Below are 26,397 nucleotides of genomic sequence, written 5' to 3'. Positions count from 1 at the left end.
TTTTTTTTTTTTTTACCAAGGGTTGCATAATCAAAGGATGTGGGGGCCCACTTTGATATTTATAATTTGTAATTTTTTTTGTACAGTATTAGGGGTGCCACAAGACACCCAACGATACACGAGATTGGGTGGACGAGATGAGATGAGATTTTAACATTAATTTTAAGAAAAGTACAATGAAAAAATAAGACTGGGAAAAACTTTTTTGTTTAACCGCATCACAAAACAATGCTGGTGTATTTTTAAATGTTTATTGTTCCACAAATTGACGCTAAGCAATGTTATTGTCAACATTATGATGATATATAATAATACACAATAATATATCAGAAAAATGCAATATTTCCTTTAATATGTCATCTTTCGCTGTTGTGGAATTGGCATTTGTGACATATTTCCTCAGTTCTACTGTCTGTCAAACGTTTGCGGCATTTCTTGAAATGCTGGCTTTTCAACTGTATCAAAAAGCAACATTTCTTCTGTGATGACTTTCTCTGAACGCACACCATTTTGCGCTGTTCCGTTTGTATTTACTTTGTTGACCAAACATCTCAGTGAGTGTTGACTGTCAGGACGAAGGCTCTGCATCTCAATGTGTAGTTTTTTTTCCCAAATGGGAAAACTGGGTCAGATATGTTTAAGGTGGGCAAGTTTGTTGTGTTGCTTTTTATGTCGCCACCTCTCGAACAAATTTGCCATACTGACTCATTTGTGTTGATGGGTTCACCTCCCTGATTATTAATATTCCCACATGGGGGCTGTGGCATTTGGCTTCATCTTTTTCCCTCCTAATTTCTACCACATTACCTTGCATTGCTCTTCACGAGGTGCCCTTGCTGCATTGTGTGAAAAGCGACTGTGTGACTTACTAGAGGTCACACTTCCTTGTTCTATGGAACGCCGTTGTTCTATGAAGCGTAGCACCAATGCACAGGGTGAACGTTCTTCCTGCCAGTTTGGGGACGAGGAAAACAGACATGCATGCATATGACAATACAGTATATGGAGGCCAGCACAATTACTGAGTCCATTTTCATTTATCATGTGATTAATTAATTAATTAATTTACCGCAAGATAGTTTTTTTTTTCAGAATGAGAACCCTCATCACGTTTTAATCTTGATACCCCTATACAGTATATATTCAAGGACAAAGCAGGATTAAATACTACATTATACATTACATTATTATCCCGATCCGGGGATCGCATCGGGACCTCTCCAGTATTTATTGTTGCTGTCGGCTTTAAAGCAAACTCTGGTGCGGTGCGTTTCATCACTTGAGCTCAAATGTAAACGTTGCACTGACCAAAGACAGGGACCAGTGTTAAATTATAGCAGAAAGCATGCAACAGTGACAAATATGTGATCAATCAAGTGTTTATTCAGTCAAGTAAATGTAAGTAGCAGATGTGTTGCGTGTTGGGGTTACTAAATTAATTGGAGTAAGGACCAGATGCAGACACAGAGGTAACGATGAATGAGTGTGCAGATATATTTAATTTAGAGATGCTCGATATTAGCTTTCTTACTGATATCCGATATGCTGACACTGTCCAGCACTTCATTTCCGATTCAGATATCAACCAATACCGATGGGAGTACAAATGGCAGAGATAATTCCCTTCCGGAATTAAAGTGCTAGACTTTGTTTTATTTATAAAAAAATACCCTAGTTTGAAAAGAGACTTGTGTACATTCACATTTGCCACAACTTAAAAGGATACATCTGGTTGGAGCAGTCTTGTTCTCCTCGTAAAGAGGAGCATTTTCCCCACTCGGCTGGATGCTCCCGTTTGAGCTGCTGGAATAAATTGGTAGTGCTGCCGTCTTTTGTTGCAATGGGCTTTAGACAAACTTTATAGGGTGCAGTCACTTGTTCCACATCTGTTGCCGCAAACCCAAACCAGTTCCAAACCACTGACGATACTGTTCCTTTCTTGGGAACAAACTTATCGTTCTCATTAGTGGTAGCCATGTTTCGGTGGAAGCCCCTGGGGGCAAACGGTGCGCTGTAGCAAGTGGAGAAAACAAAAATTAATTTCTAAAATCGTCCGCAACAAAAACCTTAAATTAATTGTTAAAATTGATAGGGCTAGGCTTACCTCAAGCTAATGTCTTTTCACATCTCATGTAATGAACGTGTTTCTTTAATCGTTTATCCAATGAATCAATAACTATTTTGGTATTAGATTGCTCGCTTTTTTATTTTAATATGTAAATGTCCTCGTATTTCAGCCTCTCATATGTGAATATTTCTCTATTCACACGCATCAGCGTGTGAATCAGTGATGGACATTTTTCCCTTTTTTTCTGATATGTTGTGGACCAAACCACTAACTGTTTGTGTTTGGTTCCTATTGATTTGGTCTGCCGCGGGCCTAACTCGATTAATCGAAACAGGCTTCAGATTAATCAACTAAGAATATAATAGTTTGTTGCAGCCTTAGTACTAAATAGTACAAAGAAAGGTGAACTAGAACAAACTGAAAGAAACCAAATAGAAGTCAAACCTACACTATGTCTGTACAACTAAATAGAAAAGTTATCAAACAAAAGAACCGAGGGTTGAGCAGCAAAGCAGGAAAAAAGTAGAAACCCCTCCCTCTAGAAGAATACAAGGTACAAACAAAATGGACTAGGCAGAAAGCAATTCAAGAACTAACTGTCCTGCAGTAGTTTTACAGTCAGTCCAAAAATAACAGGCATCACGATTCAGGACAACAGCATGGTAAAAAAACGCATGGAGCATGGAAGGTCAGTACACCAACTGCAAAGGTCCGGGGGTCTTGACAACATGGCAGAGGAAGCTAATAAGCCTGTCTAATTACAAATAAGAAGCAGGTGTGTGTCACTGCTCCGCCGGCGACCAGAAGAGGGAGCATCTGAAAGAGGAAGTCCAGATAACAAGAACCAAGAAAAAGCATAACTACAAAATGAAACAGGAACACAAGATGAGACCTTGGTCTAATCAAACATGACTTGCATCAGATTCATCACCGTAGTATCCATGTTTGAGAGCTTTTGCCTTGTCCCTCGTGAGCACATATGTGTAATGAACTCAATTAATGTGGCGTGTTGAGTCAGAGTGGCCTTGAATGAAGACCACAACTGAGTTTTAGAGCACTGGATTCATACAGTACATGGTGTGGCTTTACTTCCTTTGGAGATTTCACCAACCTAGGATCGGAAGGTGTTGGATGGTCCAGATACTGTGAATGTTAAAAGGATGGTGTGACGCTGATGAGAAAAAATGAAAAAGAAAGCGAGGGAGAGGTGGGGCAGACGGAAAAGGAAGAGGAGGACACTGAAGTGGAATGTCAGGGGTGGGGCACCTCTGGTATGTCAGTCCTGTGCAGTGTGTGCTTGAGTGTGTATTTGAGTCTAAACACCCTGCCATGAGTCAGAGCGGCAGACGTGCAGCTGCTTTGGCTCTCAATCACGCCCGCAAACTGCTTTGAAATTCTGTTGCTCACTCTTGCACTGTAGTCTGTTTATGTGTCTCTGATTCACCATTTTTCTGCACAAACCTGAACACTCTGCAATGTATGCAGACACAAAAGAAGTTGAAAGAACATTTTGTCACTACTTTTAATGACATGTCCCACCTCAATAACCACTCTGCTGCACTCAATAAAGCATTTGAGTTACCTTTTCACCTGCCTGTCAAACAGCTTATGACATCTAATGCCTTTTCAGATGAAATGGGGCATGCAGTGGTGATCGATGTAACAAGCTGTTTGACGCCCACCTTCCTCTCCCTGTCTGTCCAACTCTTGTACTAGAGAAAACACCAACTATCCTGAATTAAGTTTTGTCAAGATTTTTGTATTACCCAATATAGTAGACTTCATAAGAGAAAATAAGACATTTAAGACATAAATAAGACTTGTACTCGAGTGTGTTGCTGTAAGTGTGTTGCTGTAAATGTGTGTTCAGGTGCCAGGTGAGCTGAGTGGATGGGCGGACAGGAAGTGAGGTCAGAGGTTCAGAATTGGGTTTTTGCTTGGCGTGGGTTATGGCTGCAACAGTAGCCCGTGTTAGGGATTACTTTGCCTGTGGTGAGATTATTCCATCCGTCCATCCATTTTCCTCTGCTTATCCGGGTACGGGTCGCGGGGGCAGCAGTCTCAGTAGGGAAGGCCAGACTTACCAGTCCCCGGCCACCTCCTCCAGCAAGTCATTCCCAGGCCAGCTGTGAGACATAATACCTCCAGTGTGTCCTAGGTCTGCCTTCTCGCGGCTGGGAGGGAGGCATCCGGACTAGATGCTCGAGTCACCTCAACTGGCTCCACTCGATATGAAGGAGCAACGGCTCTACTCTGAGCCCTTCCCGGATGACTGAGCTCCTAACCCTATCTCTTAGGGTGAGTCTAACCACCCTACGGAGGAAACTCATTTGGGCAGTTCTTATTCGAGATCTCGTTCTTTTGGTCACGACCCTAAGCTCATGACCATAGATGAAGGTAGGAACATACTGTAGATCGACCTGTAAATTGAGAGCTTTGCCTTCCGACTCAGCTCTCTCTTCACCACAACGGTCCGGTACAGTGACTGCATTACTCCAGACAGTGCGCCACTCCGCCTTTCGACCTCACGCTCGAACCTTCCCTCACTCGTGAACAGGATGTCGAGATACTTGAACTCCTCCACCTGGGGCAGGATCTCATTCCCAACCCGGAGGGAGCAATCCAGCCTTTTCCGACTGAGAACCATGGCCTCTGATTTGGAGGTGCTGAGTCTCATCCCAGAAGCTTCACGCTCAGATGCAAACCGCCCCAGTAAACGCTGAAGGTCACAGCCCGATGAGGCCATCAGGACCACATTGTCTGCAAATAACAGAGATGAGATTCTAAGGCCACTGAACTGGACTCCATCGACGTCTTGGTTGTGCTTAGAAACTCTGTCCATGAAAATTATGAACAGAATTGGTCACAAAGGGCAGCGTTGGCAGGGCCAACGTTCACCGGAAACAGGCTTGACTTACTGCTGGCAGTGCGAACCAGGCTCCTGCTCCGGTTGTACAAGGAGCAAATAGCATATAGTAGCACCCCACCAATTTCGTACTCCCGGAGCACGCCCCACAGGACACCACGAGGGACACGGTTGAAAGCCTTTTCCAAATCCACAAAGCTCATGTAGACCGGTTGGGCAAACTCCCAAGTACCCTCCAGTACCCTTGCAAGGGTGTAGAGCTGGTCCAGTGCTCCGCGACTGGGATGAAAACCACATTGCACCTCCTGTAGCCGAGGTTCAACTAACGGTCAGTGTAGAATATTACATATCTTCACAACATCTTTGAATGCATCTTCGGACGCAGCTTCAACATGCTTAATTTATAATTTATTTAAATACAGTACATAATATTTGCTAATATGTGCATAGTTTTTGACTAATAATAGGCCATATTCAACCACGAAACAGCATGACTAATTAATGAATATATTTTTGAAAAACCGTGACAGACTGAGCCATCAAAGTGGCGAGGGACGACTGTACACTGAAATAAGTATTTGGAATGAATTATTGGAGAATATAATGCTGGAATGTGCGCAGCAAGGCCTTTACAGGTGAGCACCTGTGCTCTCTGGTGGTACCCAGCTATGTAACGTCCAACTGAGCTGCGTTGAATACATAATTTACTACAAACCATGAATGTTTAGCTACAGTCTGTTGACTGTAGCAACTGCATTCACAGTTAAGTGAAGATTTTAGCATTTTGCCGCTCACCTGGTTTGTAGGAGCGTTGCTGTGTGAAGTGTTGCTCATTAATCTCCCACATTTGTACTCCTCCTTCTCCTCCTGCTGCACCGCCCTCTCTCTTCCTTCGTACCCCTCAGCAACCACCAACCACCACCTCCTCCTCCTCCCCATCCACCATCTTGTTCTTTGTCATCTCTTTGGGTGAATTCCCAGCTGACTCTGTTTGTCATGGCAACCAACCAGTCATGGTGACTGGGCCTGCAGCTCACACTTCCTGTGTGTGTATAGCGGCTGGCTCTATGAGCCTGTCAGCCTGGATTTGACTCAAACGTACTGCAGTGATGCCTGGTTTTGGTCTTTCGCTCTTTTTTGCAATCCAAGCAGACACATTTTTGATTCTTATAAACAGATGAACTATTTATGCTTGTGAATATGCTGTGGCTCTTTCATTGTGCATTGGTATGTCTCGCAGACTGAGCTACTGTGTGCTGTTTGGCAAAGCAGGAGGGTGGAAGGGTTTTGACGTTAAATGTGGCCTATGATCTTGTGCTACAGCAGGGAAAACTGCTGTTACATAATGTGTGTGTGTGTGCGTGAGTGCTTGTGTGATTGGGCCCCGCTCTCTAACACACAGGCTTTCATTTCATTTTCTATTTGGTTTCACTTTACACTATACACTTTATTAAATCTTATATGGCAACAAACCTGCTGCTAAAAGCATTCTGCATTTATAGGTGTTACACCCATCTCATGGTTAAATGTTCAGTAGTGGTTCTGATGATGTTGCAAACCCAATGCCACCGATAGCCTGCAGTCCTGTGGGCAACACTGATTCTTTAAGGCCAACGTTGTACAGTCATCCGTCGTTTACCGCGGTTAATTGGTTCCAGACCTGACCACGATAAGTGAATTTCCGCAAAGTAGGATTCAATATTAATAAATGGAATATTTTCAGTTAGAACATAGAAAACCTGTTTATGACTTTGTAAATACAATCTTGACCAATTTTAGAGCCCTGTAGACATGAAATAACAGTCCTGTAGTCACCTTTACACTCCTATTATTCTTTGTTTACACCCCATTGCTCAACTATAAAGCACGCGTTACGGGATCACCGCAGGGACACGAGACGGTCATGGCTTTAATCTTTAGCAAGCTTGCCTCCACTTTATTTACTGCATTTTAAACTTCTAAAACGGTTTCAAACGGCGTGAGGTAGAAGGACAGATACGCCAAAAACTTACCACTTCCACATGAATTGGGAGGCGAACTTCTTTTCACTCAGTTGTGTTGGACATGCCATAGTTGATACATGCAGTGTGCCGGTAATCTAATGTCATGCCTCAATAATAGAACATAACTGGCATTACAGCATACTATATATACCTGTGTCTTTCAATATAACTAATAGTGGGCCATAGTCAACCATAAAACAGCAATCATTTATTAAATAATTAATTTAATGGTTTATTTGTTTTGGACATGTTTAACAAGTTACATTACAGTATACTTCTTGGCTCTCAGAGGGGGACGCAAGGCAACGGACTGTATCATTTTGGAATGTTGGGGGGGGGGGGGCGACAGACAAAGAGTGACAATTATAAGTTTTTTGTGAAATCTGTAAACTTTGTTCTATAGGGAATTCTGCCAACTAAAAAAAAAACCCAGTACCGCTGCCCTTAGTGTTTTTCTGCTTGTTGAAGGTAACACAGGCTAACTAGTCACCAGATTAATTTGTGATGGAAATATTTATTCTACCCCTTCTTATTACTGATTTTCAAATAATCAAACTAGCTCTTTCTTCTTTGCTTTCCAGATTTATGTTCAGTAAAGGTGCCAAGCGAAAACTGGACGAGGATGAAGAGGTGCTGGAAGGCAAAAAGCTGGAGGCATCGGTGGCGGGAGGAGGATTAGGCCTCGGCCACGAGGGCTTGTCCAAGGTGTCGTACACGCTTCAGAGGCAGACCATCTTCAACATCTCCTTAATGAAGCTGTACAGCCAGCGGCCACTGAGCGAGCCGAGCCTGGAGCGTCGTGTCCTCATCAACAACATGCTGCGACGCATCCAGGATGAACTGAAACAGGAGGGTTCCCTGCGGCCGTTGCTTCTGCCACCCTCACCGCCACCGGACGACCCGATGGACGAGGGCTTCCGTGATACCCCGCCCTCATTTGGAGTTTTATCAGCTGCAACGACCGGGCCGGTATCCCCGCCTTCTGCTCTGTTGATGCCAGTGATTCTTCCTCCACCTTCACCCCACCCGTTGGTGCCTCCTACCTGTGAGGCTTCCCAGGCCTGCCCGGCCCCACTGGATGCCTGCCTCACTCCAGCTTCCCTACTGGAGGAGGATGGTCCAGACTCATCCTTTTGCTCTTCATCTCCGCCCACTCCTCCTCTGTCGCCTCCCCCTGCACAAAGTCAGGCGTCCACCACCATCTCTCTGCCTGCCTCGTCCAATGAGTCTTTGTCTCCCATTGTGAGCGACATGGACTTACGTCCGCCAACAGCCATAAATAGAACAGCAGCAGCCAATTCTATGACAGGAACTACCTCCCTTGCTCCCACAACACTCACTCATCCCTCCCACGTAGCAGCCTTGTCCCCTGCACCCATAGGCACCGCTAAAGACTGCAGAACCACGGGTGCTGAACTTGAAACAGCTTGTGTCTTACTAGCGGAAGGCCGCAGTGCCGTGCTTCGACCGATGGACACTCTGCCCACAGTGCCCCCTGCTGGCCCAGTAGACATTTCCCCCTTTCATTCCTCCCCTTCCACGCCCTCGGGGTTTCTCTCAGACTTGGCGCTGGATGACGTCCTTTTCGCCGACATCGACACGTCCATGTACGATTTTGATCCCTGCGTCACAGCAGGGGCGGTCGGCGTGACAGCCGGCACCGGGATAACCAAACTGTCACCGGTGGTGATGACAGATGACCTCCTCAAATCGCTGGCGTCTCCGTACAGTGGCCCCGCCCCCCAGGTTTCAGCCAATCAGCCTTTTAAAATTGATCTGACGGAGCTGGATCACATCATGGAAGTGTTGGTGGGTTCATGACAAGCAAAAACTGTTCAATCCTGAAAAGAGACTGAAATGAATCATGGATCTGGGATTTCTGTTGTTTTTTTTAAAGTTTGCAATTGTAAATGTTAGTTGTCATGTTAATTATGACAACTATTAATACTACTACAACACAACACTGTGCATGGACTGACTCACTTTTCCAAACACAGAAATGAAATGACTGGGAAACAAAGATAGATAGATAGAAAAATAGATTAGTTTACATTTCTATACCTGTGAGGACCTGCACTGAATTCATTCCTAATATGAACCTTATCCACTTTGTAAGGTTTAACAGTGACTTAAGCCATAACCCTCAATGTGTGACAGAGGGTTTATCATTCAGTCCAAGGTGGCTCCTCATGGGTATAGAAATACTTGGGATTGATACAAACACACACTAAACGTGTCTTTCAGCAGATGAGTGCCTTTCAAAAAAAATGACCACTTATCCGATTCCTGCTTGTCTTTTCGTTTTCTCTCACTTGTTCCTTCCTGATATTTTTTTATTTATTCAATTGTGTTTTATGTGAGGAAATTTCTAATCAAATGATAATTTAATTGTCTTTTATTGCAGATGCTGTTTTTATGTTTTAAACATGCGTCTAAGGATTTCCACAAGGTCGTTTTACCAGCGCTCTACATCTTACCTTGATGAAGTAGTCATTCTTTGGCAATATTTCAGATACTCATAGGAGTGGTCATGTACAGTGGATCCTTGCATAGTCACCATTCAGCACTCATAATCTCCATAATTAGGTCGTTTATTGGTAGAAAACTGCGTGCGTGCGTGCGTGCATGCGTGCGTGGCGACTCAACTTGATATTTACACCCTTGCTTATACATCACAAACAAACGGGAGCTTATCAACCCAAATGCCAATCTCACTCATGATGCAACCAAAAATAACATCTATGTGGAACACACAATGTAACTGTGCCACACGGACGATGCGGGTATTGAAATAAACACTTACACACTAATATACATGCAAAACAATAATACTCATTTACAACCTGCAAGGCATGCTGGGAAACCCACGCGCACACTTCCCCAACAGGAAGTTACCCAGCATGCCTTGAGGGAGGCATTGGTTTGATGACCTCCTGGTCAAAATAGACGTTTCTCAAATAGCGGGGATCTACTGTATTGACGATCTCAGTTCAGGTCCGGGCTTTACCAACTTGCTAGTGCAAAGCGCTGTTGGATGCTGGTTTATACAGGCTCAGATAGCATGCCTGCCTTTGAGCAGACAGGCAAGCTTGTTGTGTTTACATTGGAAATGGTTGCAGATCTCGTGTCCCAGTCAGGTGGAAAAGAGCTGAAAAGTCCACCCGAAACAGAGGCAGTTGGTGAACTGTAAACAAATCAGCCATCACAGACTGCAGCAGAGTCATTGTGGCGCTAATTGTGTCTTGGCGATATCCTCAAAATTGTGTGAAGACTAACAAATATTGTGTATTTCAATACATGCCTTTTGTTTGTTGTGTTTAGCAACTTGAGTGACAGACAAATGACAACACAGCATATAGTATTATATCAACTCAATTTGCACAAACTGTTGTGTTAACAATAGAAGCTCATATTCACTCAATCTCAGGGTTTTGCTCACTCCGCTAGATTGTGCAACACAGTTTTGAGTTTCAACCCAAACTCCTTGGATGTTGGATAACGTATACATGATTACTGGAACTCTCAATCTGTCTAGTAATCAATTTGAGGTTGCAAACCCAAACTGATAACCCTGATGAAGACTGGGCTTTTTCACAATCCTCCCCCCCTCTGAACATTCATTTTGCGTCTACTTTATTCAAACACAACTTTGCCAATCTTAGTGTCACCAATTAAGCTGATTTTATCCTTGAGTACCGTATTTCCTCAATCAGTGGCCTCCACTCTAATACGACCTATCTCAATTAACACCATTGCTAACCAAAACAGCAGCACCTACAGAGGCAAGTTGATGAATTAAAGATGATCTTGCGTCAGGTGATTGGCCTTCCAGTCATGTATATATGTGCATATGTGTGTATGTTCCAAGGAGCACACCTTCAAACCATTTGAGACCGCCTCTGTCCAGCCAACCAAGGTTTTTCTGCATTTTCTTGGTACAGTTGTCCCTCATTCATTCCGTTAAATTGGTTCCAGACCCGACTGCGCTAAGTGAATTTTTGCAAAGTAGGATTCAATATTAATAAATGGAATATTTTTGTAGTTAGAGCATAGAAGACCTGTTTACAATCTTCTAGATACAGTTTTGAACATTATTGGAGCCCTCAAGACATGAAATAACACCCCTATAGTCACCTTTACATTTGTATTACCCCATATAGTAGATATAATTACAGAAAATAAGACATCCATCTATCCATCATGCTGGAGCCTATCCCAGCTGACTTCGGGCGACAGGTGGGGTACACCCTGGACTGGTTGCCAGCCAATGGCAGGGCACATATAGACAAACAACCATTCACACTCACATTCATACCTATGGACAATTTTTAGAGTCTCCAGTTAACCTAACATGCATGTTTTTGGAATGTGGGAGGAAACCGGAGTACCCAGAGAAAACCCACACACGGGGAGAACATGCAAACTCCACACAGAAATGCCCAAGGGAGAATCAAACCCAGACTGTTACTGTGTTGGCCAACATGCTAACCACTAGACCACCATGCGGCCGTACAAACATTTATAAAATAAGACATATTAGACATAAATAAGATAACAGACTCACACATGAGCAGTTCCTTGTTGTTTTTTTCTGGACAGCGTACTTCCCGTGTACTTCCACCATTACAATACATTGATGTAATGTAATGGCGGCTTTAAATGGCTTTACACGCATACCCAATATAGTAGACAAAATAGTAATATTTATGTAAATAAAACTCCTGCTCGAAGTGTGTCACAGTAAATGTATTCCTAGGGAACCTTAGTGACAAGTCTAGTGCCTGTCTCAGTACTATAGTATAAGTAGTAAATATAAGTAAAATTTGCTTAAATATGCATATTTATTGTACTAATAAAAGGCTGTATTCAACCACGAAACAGTGATCATTAATTTTTGAAAAAACGCAATAAAGTGAGGGAGCAGTGTTTGAACAGCGAGGACGCGAGAGACGACTATAGGTCTTTTATTTAGATTTTTGGGGACCTTATCAGAGAAAAAATAACTATGATTGTGTATTACGTGTATTACTATTACAAAAATGTGTCAATACAGTGGGGAAGGAAGTCATTATTTGATCTCCTGCTAATGTAAGTTTACTACCTTACAAAGATATGACGGGTCTATAATATTAATGGTAGGCTTATTTTACCAGAATATTAATTTATTAGCCTAAAAAACCTTAAAGTTTTGGACAGTTCATGTCTTTGTAAAGGGGTGTAACAATGATTTCCCTCCCCTGGAAATAGCCCTGCTGCCACTGAGTAAGGAAATACGGTAGTTGCAAGGTGTGTTCAGGATCATCTGTTATACTAGAAATGGATTAAGAGTTGAGATGAGCGTGACTCGCACCTTCCACACTGCGTCAATCACAGCATCCATTTGTCTTCTGGTTGTGAAGTATCTGACTCTCGATGCCCGCTTGTTGCCAACTAGCTGCCATGCTTTGTATTCTTTGGCTTCAGTTACGATTGTTACAAGCAGTGAAGTATGCATAAGACATGGTAATCATTTGCCTGAGTATTGCTATAAAAACACATTTATTATGGTTATTATCATTGTGGATTGTGGTGGATGACTTTTTACAAATGTGTTTATCTGCATCACGCGACATACAGTATGAAAAGAAGTCTAGGCTGTCCAGGGAGCTGCTGACACACACCTGCTATTGTGTTGAAGTGGCTGCTGGGACTCGGTGGCAGAGAATGCGCCCCTGACTCATCTTACTGTGTTAGCCAAAAGAAAACTGGTTCCAGTGACTCTCCCAGTCTGTCTTTGACCTCCTGCAGTATGTAAAGCATCAGCACCACTGCTTTCACTATCTTTGAAATGTGTTTTTCCTCTGTCAATTAAGTTATTTATTCATATTGCTTTTTTCCCGCTCTGTGTAAATATATTTATTTTTTTGATGTGAACATTTGGATTGTAAATATGTGTACAGAATGTGTAGCCGGAATGTATTCTGCTCCAGATGGGAATGTATCTGAGTGTGGGATTAGTGTGGAATTGTTTTGACATACAAGGGCCTGATTTGTTCCTTTTTATTTGCGACCTTTTGTACATCTTTTTGTTCATCGTTTTCCAACTGTTCATGCAGCAATACGCAAAAACCAACTGTCATATATATCAATATTCCAAAGCCTGTCATTGATGCCTCAATGCCAAAAGTTGTGTACATAGTATGAATGACAAATGAGCCCCGAGGACTTCAAGGATCAGTTTTTCGTACTGGATCTGTTTTAGAGCTGTCCAAGCATGCGGCAGAGCTCTGCTCCTTGGGATAGACTGACCGCAGTCAAGGCTGAGTTCCTCCAAAGGCTGTATTTTTCACAGACCTTACAGAGTTGTGCCTTGTTCTATGCAATAGAACACAAAGCCTCTTTCTCTCCCTCTCTCGCACTCTCCCTTTCTCTCACCCTAAGGAAGACAAAATATATATCGTGAGATAAACTGACTGCTGACTATGAATTTGAAAGTCTTACTTTTGTAGTTTTATATATATATATATATATATGAATTATATATACACAATAAATGGTTTTAAAAAATACAATAAAATGACTTGTTCTTTCTATTCTATTAAGAGTGTCCAAGCATATTTTTGCCAGTCATACACTGGCATACCAGCCTCCTTCCTAATTGCTAAATTATACTACTGTATTCAAATAGGGGCCGGCAGATACTGGCGTCAAAGTTGATATCGGTGCACAAGCTTGCTAGCTCAGTTAGCATGTCTGCGGTGTGGAATTGTTTTGTAAGTTTCGCCTTAGGATTGTACATGTGTAATGAATGGTTTATTAAATGTCCGTTGACGTTGTGAAAGCTCAACACTACGAAAGGACGGCAGCTATGAAGCTCGGAAGACACTTTTTATCATCACGGAGGGACCTTTCTAGCCTCGTCTCACTGACAGTACCACCCAGCACGTCAAGAGCCCACAGACAAAACAGCACACTTCCGGCCTTCACAATAAAAACGTTCGATCAGACGGCATCTAACAAAATAATGGTCTTCAATTCGCAATGAAAGCGCTGGTGACGCGGTGGTTGTGGGGGAGTAAGCCATCTTCCTTTTTAAAAATGACTTTTGTTGAAACAAAATGTTTAGAAATAAATCTGGCACTTTTTTATAACTTGTATTGCATATTACAGTATTTGTCTTATTTGGTACAAATAGTGTTTATTTGTGAAATGCATCCAGTGGCATCACAGTAAAAGAAGAACCATGCGTTCATTCATTACATCACATGTCACCTGACATTACTTTGAGGGAAGATCTGCTCCCAATATCGATATCGGTAATGAAGTGTTGGCCAATATCAGTATATCAGATATCAGGAAAAAGCCAATATGGAGCATCCCTAATTCTAATAATTGTCTCTTGTAGAAGAAGTAGACTGGGGGGTCCACATACTGAAATATCATTATGGCATATTTCTTTTACTGACAAGACTGAAACCAATTTGACATACAAATAGATACAGTAGATGTATACACTTTAATTATACACTATTTAATTATAATTTTACAACAAAAACACCCTGCAGGTCACAAATGTCCCCTGGGCCACACTTTGGACACTACTGAAGTAGATACTAAATGTATTGAACCGAAAATAACAAAAATGGAACACACAATGTAACTACACCACATGGACTATGCGGGTATTGCAATAAACAATGACACATTAACACACAACGGTGACAAAACAACAGTTCAGTGGACAAATATTAATATTTGTCCATTGAACTGTATCATAAAGGTATTTTCTGTGTGATTCCCATTGTTATTTTTTTCATTTTCTTAAGTAAAAATTGCTGAACTTGTGCATTTTCTGGTTAAGTGCAGGGCAGAAACCTTAGTGCGCAAGCCTGCCTACCATCTGAGTGCACTCAGTGAGTACACTGAGTTGGATCATGACAGCTGCCAGTTTGTGTTTGTCAGTATGTGATTGATTTGAACATATACAGCATTTCTGCTGATATACAGTAGACACTTCTACAACGTAAATAATCTGTTCCGAGAACCTTTATGTTATAGGGTTTTTATGTTATACGAAGCGTAAAATACATGTAAATAGCCTAATCCGTTCCAAGAGCTTCCCAAACTCACCCATTTGGCCCTTCAAAATATTCAAAGTCCACCAAATATGGTGGGAAAATATAAGAAAGCGTTAGCATAAACATAATACAGTAACATTCCAATATAAAATAAGGTAATAAATAACATTACTGTAAATGGATAAAACTGAAAAACAAAAACAATCTCACCGTTCACGAGATGTCTTGATCAGGAGCGCAAGTGGAGGCTGGAAGGAGGAGGAGGAGGAGGACTAGCCTGAGTCGAAACTGAGTCAGCTGGTCTCACAGACAAACGCACACGCACTACACGATAATGCTGTGTGCAAAATTTTAATTTGTAACTTAATTGTTTAAGTTAGTTTAAGGGGGACTACGAAGAGGAAGGAGTTTGAAGGGACAAGCCTGTCTCTCACACAAACTCACGTACGTTCTGTATAAGTCAGCCAATAAGATGAGAGCATAGGCGGTGCCCCGATAATCAGCCAATGAGATGAGACCGTAGGCGAGGCGGTACCCTGATAATCAACCAATGAGATGAGAGCGGAGGCGGTGCCCTGAAAATCAGTCGATGAGAGCGTGAAGCGTCAGAAGGCGTTAGTGTTAGTCTGAACTTGTACCGACTTGAGGGATTAATAAAGTTGAATGAAAAAAAAAACTTGCACCAACTTGACTCTTTACGTTATATGGAATTTCTTCCGTAATACGATTAAAAAACTTGACATAAATTCTTTACGTTCAGTGGAATTTACGTAAAAGGAGGTTTACGTTATGCGAGGTACTACTGTACACGTTAAGGTCAAACTGACTTGCTAGAAGAACAAACTATGCTTTGCTATGATTATCTGCTCGAGGTTAGAGACCTCTTGTCTCTAAAACAGGGGTGTCAAACTCGTGCCATGGAGGGCCAGCCAGTCACTAAAGCAGGTGATTTTAATGATCAACACCTTCAGTTTGAGGGAAGGAGCTCATCAATTAAATCACCTGCTGAAGAAACTGGTTGGAGAGAAAACTTGCAGCGTCTCGGCCCTCCAGGGCACGAGTTTGACACATGTGCTCTAAAACAAGATCTTTGGAGCGCTTAGCTTTGATTCTGCTGAAGAAAAGAAGCCAAGATTTGTAGTGACGACGGTGATTAATAAGGGGTGGCGCACGTGCACTGTTCCCATCATAAGGATGGGGAACAGTTCTGATTCTAGGCTTAGTCCTAAGACTCCACCAGCACAACTAGTGGTGGCAACGCCCATCGCCAGTGCTCCACTAACCTGGTCAAACACTGCTACTGGCTCTAGGCAGGTTCTGAGACAACTCTGGGAAAACACACTTCAACGAAATCCTACAAGTATGCATCAAAGGTGGCTTCCAGCACAGCAGAGGTCAAGCCCGGGGATTCAGCTCAGACACAAAAAATGATTAAATTTGTCACCATTTCCATCAACGTGGACAGTCGGATAGGAAATGTGGCATTTTTTTTTGTCAACTGTCAACAAGAAGAGAGGTAGCAGAGAGGTAGCACACAAACAGACACGAAAGCACTGCTCTGGCAATGACGCAATCGCGCTTGCTCTACTAACGCCGTTGTTGTACACACGCCTACAAACATACACTAATACTCAAGTCATTTGGCAGCTGAATATGCACCTCTGTGGGCATATACAGCTTCAGGCAAAATGATCTGACACATTTGTAGGTTAAATAAAAGGCAAATAAAGTAAAGAAACAAAAAAGTGTTTTTATTTTCGAAAAGTACATATAATGCCATTTTTTTCATATAATGCTATTTTGCTTTGTTTCCTTATAATGCCATTGTTTTTCGTTTCTTTTTCAGTTGCTGCCATGAATTGGACTGCTGAGCATCGCGCTTTCATTGTGGAAACGTTTATCAAAACAAACGAATCTGTAACTGCAACACAACGAGCGTTCCGTTTGCACCTCAATCTTGGTAGACATGACCCCGTACCAGCTCGAAACACCATCTTGTTATGGGTTACCAACTTCAGAGCTGCTGGATCTGCATTGAGAGTGTGGACAATAATGGATCCCATTTGATTGATTTTATTTTTAAAACATAATGAAAAAGAATGGCATTATATGTACTTTTCGAAAATAAAAACACTTTCTTGTTTCTTTACTTTATTTGCCTTTTATTTAACCTACAAATGTGTCAGATCATTTTTCCTGACCCTGTACAAAATAGTCCATTCATGCACAAAACTGGTTTCGCATTTGGGGAACTTTTTTATGCATCTTTTTTATGAATGTTGAATAAGACCGAAATGAAAGTGCAGTGAATAGTGTTTTTTTTTATATTCCTTTTTTGGGGGTCTGTCTGTTGTCTGGGGGAATTTGCAGGGGATCATAGTGATCGCATAAGGAAGTGGGCGTGTTTGTGTTTGTCATTGATTGTTATGTGACTTATTATCAAATACAGGGGCGGACCTACCATTAAGGCAAAGTAGGCAATTGCCCCAACCAGCACGGGCCAGGGCCACCACAGCCAGCAGCACCCCCAACTATAGTAATACATAATTATGTTAGCATACTTAACAAACCAATAACAGAACAAATAAAAAAGCCATCTGAAAGCTAAATTCATATGATTTACCCCCCTCTCCCCCACGCTATAATGGACTGATCCACGAGGACAGCTGTAATGCACCTGTAAGTTTTTTTTGCCAACCGCCATTAAACATCGAAGAGAAAGAAGTCATGAGGCTGTGAGAAGCTAAGTGCAAAGCTACTTAAAATGAAGCCAATTTACCAAAGCGGGCTGCGAGAGGACGCCAAAAATATATATTACCTCATTGTCGAAAGTCACAAGATTCTTTATGGTGTCGGTAGAAAAAATGTCAACGAGCCGGCGCTAACTACCACGGGCTGTGAGTTCCAGTCCCCTACGGGATGATGCTGAGTTTGGTGTTGCGACTCCTCATGTGAGAAGTCACAGCAACAAGTAGGACTTTCTTTATTTGACATTCATGCAGTGAAAAACATGGACAACAATATGGATGGACTTCAAGATAAGCGTGGGTAAGAAGCGTGTGAGATTGTATTCATGAAATGGTAATTATTTAGACATACATATTGTGAAGCACTTTACACTTTCTTGGCTTCACAGTATTCATGTGTAAATAATCTCTCTCTCTGACACACACATGAACACGCCCTCCCTTTGAACACAAACTTTCCCTGTTTCTGTCTATCTCACACACATAAACACACAAAGTCATCTTTGCAAACAATTGATTTCTCCCCATTTCCATGCCTCCGTCCTGACACGGTGTATAGTTGGCATATATAGTATAGTCGTATAGTCATTGCTTTTGTTTCATTATAATTGTTCATCTTCACCCTCGATACATACACAGTCTCTTCCCCTCTGAAACACACACACGCACACATCTTTTGTGATGATGTCTCGGGTGTTTTTGTTCAAAAATAAATATCTGGCATTTTGACATACACTGGTTTTATATGTGAAACTTTATTCTGCTATTCTGTTTACCCTGTATTCAAGGTTGTATATTTGTAGGGGCCTTGAGGCTGCCTTTCCAGCTTTTTTGTGTTAAAAGAACATATGAAGAGGGCCCCTGGCTATGTTCGCCTAAGGCCCCAAAATTGCTAAGTCCGCCACTGATCAGATAGTATTCACATTATATATTATGGCATAGTGCTTAGACTGTGGGCCTTGGAGTGTCTGTGTACTTGTGAGTGAGTTCTCTTTGTCTTACTTTCACATCCAAAACCATGCATGTGATAGGAAAATCAGGTTGTTTGGAAGTAGATGACACTTGTTAAAAGTTGCATCAAACTAAAGTATGTACACATTGAAGAAATATCAACAAGTTGGCCTGATTGGGGAGTCTGACTACATTACATTACATTACCTTTCATACTGAATGAAGATTGGCTACTGAGCCAGCAGAGCCGAGCCGACATGCTATGGCTGAGAACGAGTGAGAAAAAGGTTGTCCTCTCATTACGTGTGGAAGTGGTAAGTTTTTGGCTTCTTTGTCCTTCTTCCTCACTCTGTTGGAAACACTCTCTTATGTTTAGAATAAGTAAATTGGAGAGGCTAACTAGTTAGCTCGGTAGCTTGCTATGCTAGCGGTTCCGTTATGTCCCTGCAGTGATACCGTAGCCTGCGCAATGTGACGTAAACAAAGAATTATAGGAGCGTAAGGCTGAATCCAAATTCTACCACTTACCCCTAATCTGACCCCTTTGCATGTTTACAAGAATCAAGTGGTGTCCCAAATGTCCTGAAATCGAGGGGTAAGGGGTATACAGCCCTCGAAACCAAGTCTGTCTGGGGACCAGACTTGAAATTCAGGGGTAGGCGGAGCTACAACACCCGCTTACAAGACGGCAGACCAGAGATGAAAAGAAACATATACATGTACGTAATTCTGCATAATTTTTGATTTTCACAGTAAAGTCACTCACTAGATGTTCAATCATTTGCTACTCCATGTAAATATTCACCATGTTTGAATTGTTGGTTGTCGCTAGTATAGCCGGCTAACACCAATATCTAACTAACTGCAATCTACTACATTTCATAAATGATAGGACAATAATTAGATAGCGACCACATTAGCCTGTAAAACTTACTTACTAGCTTGCGAGCCTGGGGAATCTACATTACTGAACTGGCCGAGAGAGTGCCATGTTTGTGTCTGCCGACAGTGCACCTCGCCCGGCCATGGCAGGTGGCTATCCCCGCTCCACAGTGTACAGTGATGTTCGTGTTTTATATTAGCTATCTTATCACTCATGAAACGCAGCACATCGTAGTGAAGTCTGTTTGCTGTGAATTATAGCCACCCTAGTCCACCAACAACTCTCAGCTCTCAGTGAGATATGTTTATTGTATTCAGCATGCAGTATGATGGTCAGGAAGTGAGCTAAATAAAAGATGTAAACAACATGGCCAAATGTGGACAGCACACCACATTATTAAACTATATTCAACTTTTGGAATCTAATGTTGTCCCATCTATTTCTTTACCATCATTCCATATTTGTTTTCAGCACACTATTCCTGTACTACTATTACTATTATTATTGTATTTCCATGCGTATGTGTCATTCCTGCAGCAGATGCTGAGCCAACTGAAGTCAGCCCTCTGCTACACAATACAGCACTCCAGGACCATTGAAAAGCTGCAGTTCCAGTATGGAAAAGTCAAATGCAACAAAAAGCCATTCTGGGCTTCCTTACAAAAGAATCTGAGGGAGAACATCAACGACAGGAGGAGAGCGAGGCCAAAACAGGGAGGTTATTAAAAACCTTGAAATGATGCTTGATGAGCTTGTTGTATATTGTGTTGTATTTTCTATTTCATATGTATATTTGATACATTTTCTATTTTTTATAAATGTTACAGTGCTGGTTGTAAGCTGTTTGTCCCGATAGGTCTGGTTGGAGCTGTCGGAAGCTTGACCCCCAGAAGGCAGAGATGAGGCGGTGGCGTGCAAACAAAAGATCTTTAATTGTACACGTGCAGGAATAAGTAAAAGGGAAAAACCTCTGTGGAAAATAACACAGAAGTATCAACAGGTAAGTGCACACTTTAGATGACAGCAACAATGAACCAGCGCCGCACGTACGACGGCGCTGGCCTTTTAGCAGCCACTGGTAATAACAATTGGCTGCAGCTGTGTGGCCACCAGGCGTGACGCGGCTGTCTCCTCCACCACGCAGGAAGTACAGCTCGCCAAAATAAAGGCGCAGGACAGGAAGAACTCGCTCCTGTCCTGTGAAACACAACACTGTTATTTATTACAGTTGTTTGGTGTTGTGCAGCAAATGTCACAGTTTGTAGAAATGTGTGCCTTTTATTTTAAAAAAAGGGTGTTGTGAGGTAGGCTATATAACATTGAAATAATGTAGAAATGTATGTACCTTTCTTTATGGTAGGAAACATTTATTATGAACCATTTAATTATCTCATCTGCCAACGTCACAGCCAGCAAGGGGTGAAGGGTGATGATGTAAATAGAATAGAAAAGTGGTGTCACATTTCTTAGTGGCTTCTTCCCCTTGGACCTAGGTTTTAAGGGGTATTGGAAGGGGTAAGTAAGACAAAGGGTAAGGGCTTAGGGGTACAATTGGGATTCAGCCCATAGTGACTATTGGGGTGTTATTTCATGTCTGCAGGGCTCTATATAAGAAACAGGTTTTCTATGTTGTAACTACAAAAATGTATAATATATATTCTGTTTATTGATATGGAATTCTACATGCACTGTCCAAATCATAAAATGGCACATTGTGGCACCCACACATCCATTAGTCACCTCTTTATTTGACAGGACCCAATGATGAGCTATGGATAAAGCTCACTACCAGTAGGAAATTGCAGGAGGTCATTACTCAATATAACAGTCTGACTCACGGTTTCATCTTACAAACAACATTGAACGCATCACACAGGAACTTAACACTCAAACGTTAAACCTCAGAAATATAGAAACAATATAAAATGCCATAATTAAAATATCAATACGAGTTTAATATGAAAAAAACATTTTAAAGTTTTCCCATAATGCATTTAGTTTGAGAAAACCATTTCATTGGAGGAGCATAGAAAGCATAGAAAATGGTGGATTGTGCTGGAATGCTGCTTCTGCCCACCAGAGGGAGCCAGAGGACCAGGAGACCAAAACCCAGAGGGAAGCTGACATCATTTCAGCGCCCCAATGAATGCGTTGTCCAGACACAATGCCTCAAGGCAAAACTTTGAAATTTTTTAAAATTTATTTTAAACTTATATTTGGACATGTTCGTATATTTGCATATACACCTTTTGAGTGAAATGCATGGTCACAGGTATCCCACCAGACATTCTCTGGGTTTTCTCCTATGTTCCAGTGCACAAAGTGTGTGAAAGCACAAATAATGTGTCGTTGCTCGACCGAGAGGGTATGATAATAAATGAGAGTTTAATTAACCATTTTAAAAAATTGCCCAAATTCTTAAACGCTCAAGGATAACCGTGATGATTCACACTAAAAATATTAACAAGACTATGACCTGCCTTTGTATTTACCCAAGAGAATTATTTACCCAAATGAACACATAGAAGAAGAGACGTGTATCACCATATGTAGTGTATACAGATAAATACGCACATGTCTCTTCTAGGGTATGGACGTGGCTTAACTAGGAAGACTGTGTGTTAACCTGTGGCCCATGACCTCAGTCCTTAGGCCAAGGTGTGATAGCAGGCTCTCACAGGCTCATTGCTGCCTCCTGGTGTGCTGATTATGTCAAGCAGACTTTCTGCTGCAGCGCTTGTTTGCTGGTGTGAAGGGCTAATAGCAGTGTATTATTTTAACAATAATAAGCAAATAAGATCAGGGTTATGATAAACAGTAGATAAACTGCTTATGGTGTATATTCCCGCTATATTTCTTCTCTTTGACTTCTTACAGCTTGGTAGGAGATGATCCTTTGCAGTCCATTGGTAAAACTGTGCAATCAGATCAAAGGTTTTTTTATACCAGACCAGTTTTGCATGAGGCCATCTTGTTAGAAAACTACATTGTGGAGTTATACATCCCATTGTATGGATGGGTTAGGCTTAGGGATTAATGTTGGGCTATTATTTATTTTATATTTACTTTTTTATATATTTATATTATATTAAGTAATAAAATAATTTTTAAAAATGAAAATGACAGGTCATCTTTCTTGCTAAATGTATTTGTTCTGTCAGTTTTGACAGATATTTTGTACCGCTTGCAATTGAGGTTTTATTGTTTTGTTGTCAAAGCCCATTTAAAATGAATTATGCTATAGTTAGATATTTACATTTCTGCTTGGCACCTTGACTTCTTAAAGTGTAAGTTTATTGGTAAAAGAATACAAGGTGAAAATGAGAATACAGTAATCGTTTATCACGGTCACTTGGTTCCAGACCCAACGGCGATAAGTGAATTTCCATAAAGTAGGATTCATTAATGTAATATTTTCGTAGTTAGATCAAAGAAAACCTGTTTATGACTTTCTAAATATGATGTTTACCATTATTAGAGCCATGAAATAGTTACCTTTACACTTGCATTACCCAATATAGTAGATATAGTCGGAAAATAAGCCATTTAAGACATTAATAAGACTCATGCTCATACTCAATAAATGTCTTCCGAACATGTGGAAGTGACGTCGGCGTTGACTCCGATTTAGAACATTTTTATGCTTGAAAGTGTTTAATTTAAGCCAAGAATACATGCACTGTTTTACTAATAATAGGCCACAGTCAAAACAGCAGTCGTTCATTCATGAATTAATTTTTGAAAAACTGCGATAGAGTGAGGTAGCGATGTTCGAAATCCGATGGGGCGAGGGACGGCGGTATGGCGCCTCTTCATGTACTGGTTAATGTTCTTCGCAGTCCAGTTGTATGTCTGTTCAGAAGCTCAGCTTAAAGTCTTCCTTGGTGTTTGCTTGTTCTTCTGGTTGACCGCGGCACAAGAGCAACATTTGCCACTGTTAAACATCCATGACTTCTGAACCGCAGGCTGGTGGTTATTTCCAGCATTTAGGCCACACAGCTGTGAGGGGAAGGGGGACACAGTCCGTCTCTATTGGCAGAGGGAGGGATGGTTTAGCTCAACTTAGCAACAGTCCCGCTAAGGTCAGTGAGGACAACACAGAAGACAGTCAAGAAGGGAGGCCAAGACACAGAGGGAGTCTTCTCTCTGGACATTGGCTTTGTCTACTCCACATTGTTTTATATAGTATGCAAAACAGATCCCGAATGATGTCCTTTAAGAATACTTTCATAAAATATAAACAACTACAGTGCAAATACTAGTAAATATACTATTAATAATAACTAATACTATTACTACTACTAATAAAGATATATATATATATATAATACTAATAAAAATACTATTAATAATAACTAATACTATTACTACTACTAATAAAGATATTTATAATACTAGTAAATATACTGGCCGCACGGTGGTCTAGTGGTTAGCACGTTGGCCAACACAGTAACAGCTTGGAGATCGGGAAGACCTGGGTTCGATTTCATTTCTGTGTGGGGTTTGCATGTTCTCCCCGTGTGCGCGTGGGTTTTCTCCGGGTACTCCGGCTTCCTCCCACATTCCAAAAACATGCGGTGAGGTTATTTGGCAACTCTAAATTGCCCATAGGTATGAATGTGAGTGTGAATGGTTGTTTGTCTATATGTGCCCTGCGATTGGCTGGCGACCAGTCCAGAGTGTACCCCGCCTGTCGCCCGAAGTCGGCTGGGATAGGCTCCAGCATGCCCCCGCGACCCTAATGAGGAAGAAGCGGTATAGAAAATGGATGAATGGATAGTAAATATACTATTAATAATAACTAATACTATTACTACTACTAATAAAGATATATATATATATATATATATATATATATATATATATATATATATATATAATACTAATATAAATACTATTAATAATAACTAATACTATTACTACTACTAATTAAGATGTTGACTAAGATGTCTCATGTCATGCAAAATGAAATGGGGCTATAAAACAAAGTACCGTCTTTTAAGGCAATGAAAATACACAACAATAATACTGCTTGTAAAATAGAAAACATAATCAATATGCAAAAACGATAGCTTTATTCTACTGCCATCTTGTGGCAGACTGTTAAAGGTGCAATTACGTCTCAAGGCGGTTATCATGATGATCATGAGGTATTGTTTACTGGTTTATTGACTTCCCAAACTAAGCATACTGCATGTTGTCTTTTAGCATCTCTGTTTGGATGTATATTACAATATTTGTATGTTTCAAAACTGGTTATAGCGCCCCCTAGATGGCTGATCGCTGGCCGTGGTGCTGAAATATTTCATCCTAATCCTATGTGGATTTTCATTGCATACACAGCTCTTTTTAATTTAATTTATTTATGAATAACTGGTGTTATGGTGTACACTTACGTTGGACATACAGTACAGGCCAAAAGTGTGGACACACACAACACAACTGATGGTCCCAACCCTCCACTAAGTAACCCTGACGAGGCACACCTGTGAAGTGAAAACCATTTCAAGTGACTACCTCATGAAGCTCGTCGAGAGAACACCACGGGTTTGCAGCGCTATCAAAAAAAAGTAAGACATAAAATATATGTCTAAAATATAAGACATATTTTTTGTTAAGCACATAATTTCACGTGTCCATTCATAGTTTGGAGAATCTACAGTGTAAATATTCATGAAAATAATGAAAACACATTGAATGAGAAGGTGTGTCCAAACGTTTGGCGTGTACTGTATATTGAAAGGGTTTAAGCATTAAGACCTTCATTTTACTCTCTTGTTTGTACAGGAGAACAATCCCAGTTTGATCACAGGAACAACAATTTTGTTGTTTTTTTTACGTCAAATAATGTATGTACACTACTTTCCTAGATTTTTACATTTTATATACAGTAATCTTTATACACAGTCGACCCTCGACGCCTTGTGCTTTGAATTTTGCAGCTTCCCTTTGTCACTGTGTTACAAAAGTACATTAATTAATAAATCATGCTGTTTTGTGGTTGAATACTGCCAATTGTTTGTCCAAAAAATGTGCATATTGAAGCAAATATTATTTAATATTTAATTGAATGATCTCACAACAGGCACACGGCAAGCTAAAACGCAACTCAGAACCCTCGACATCACTTCCTGTCTGCACCATTTACAGCAACACACACAAGCATTAGTCTTATTTATGTTTTAAATGTCTTATTTTCTGTTATTATGTCTACTATATTGGGTAATACATTGTAAATGTGACTATAGGGGTGTTATTTCATGTCTAGAGGATCCTTATAATGTTAAAAACCTGTATTTAGAAGGTCATAAACAGGTTTTGTCTGCTCTAACTACAAAAATATTCCATTTATAAATACGGAATCCTACTTCACGCAAATCTAGAACCAATTAACCGCGATAAATGATAATGTGTTCTACTGGTATGTTCCTACTCAGTAAGAGGGTACTAAGAATGCCTCTGAGTGTACCCCATTGACAAAACATGGGACTAAAGCTAAGAACGGCGTTATGCAGTATTATGATGTACTGTGACTATCTTGCCTATCTTGCCTTTTGGGCCCATTTTTGATCAGAAAGAGCACATGTTTGTTTGTACCCCCACTTACAGAGTAGAGCAATATCCTCCACTCTTGCATCATGTGCATAGTGTCAGACAGCCTTTACTGCGCATGTCCACTGAGCTGTTGTATTCAGTCACTGTCCATTGGCTCCCTCTCCAAATAGGGTGCGTGATACTGCAAATGTTGGTATCGATCCGACACCAAGTAGATACTGATACTTGGTACTTTCAATTTTTCAGGATTCTTGAACGAGTTAGGAT

At 41.1% G+C, this 26,397-nt stretch overlaps 2 protein-coding genes across 2 annotated transcripts in view; both read left to right on the top strand.

Annotated features, from left to right (window-relative positions):
- The window catches only part of sertad2b (SERTA domain containing 2b), a 28,187-nt gene extending 14,702 nt beyond the window's left edge, over window positions 1–13,485 (top strand). Inside the window, exon 2 of the mRNA XM_054799155.1 lies at window positions 7,519–13,485. Coding sequence (XP_054655130.1) covers window positions 7,523–8,758 — 1,236 coding nt within the window. The 5' untranslated portion in view covers window positions 7,519–7,522 and the 3' untranslated portion in view covers window positions 8,759–13,485. The remainder of the gene's footprint in view (window positions 1–7,518) is intronic.
- Window positions 13,486–20,342: 6,857 nt separating this feature from the next.
- The window catches only part of slc1a4 (solute carrier family 1 member 4), a 33,637-nt gene continuing 27,582 nt past the window's right edge, over window positions 20,343–26,397 (top strand). Inside the window, exon 1 of the mRNA XM_054798545.1 lies at window positions 20,343–20,575. The gene's annotated coding sequence lies outside the window, so the exon portion shown is untranslated. The remainder of the gene's footprint in view (window positions 20,576–26,397) is intronic.

Source organism: Dunckerocampus dactyliophorus, chromosome 14, assembly GCF_027744805.1.
Source record: "Dunckerocampus dactyliophorus isolate RoL2022-P2 chromosome 14, RoL_Ddac_1.1, whole genome shotgun sequence".
Lineage (NCBI taxonomy): Eukaryota > Metazoa > Chordata > Actinopteri > Syngnathiformes > Syngnathidae > Dunckerocampus > Dunckerocampus dactyliophorus.
Note: the sequence above shows the minus strand (reverse complement) of the source record. Positions and strands in the feature narration are given on the sequence as shown.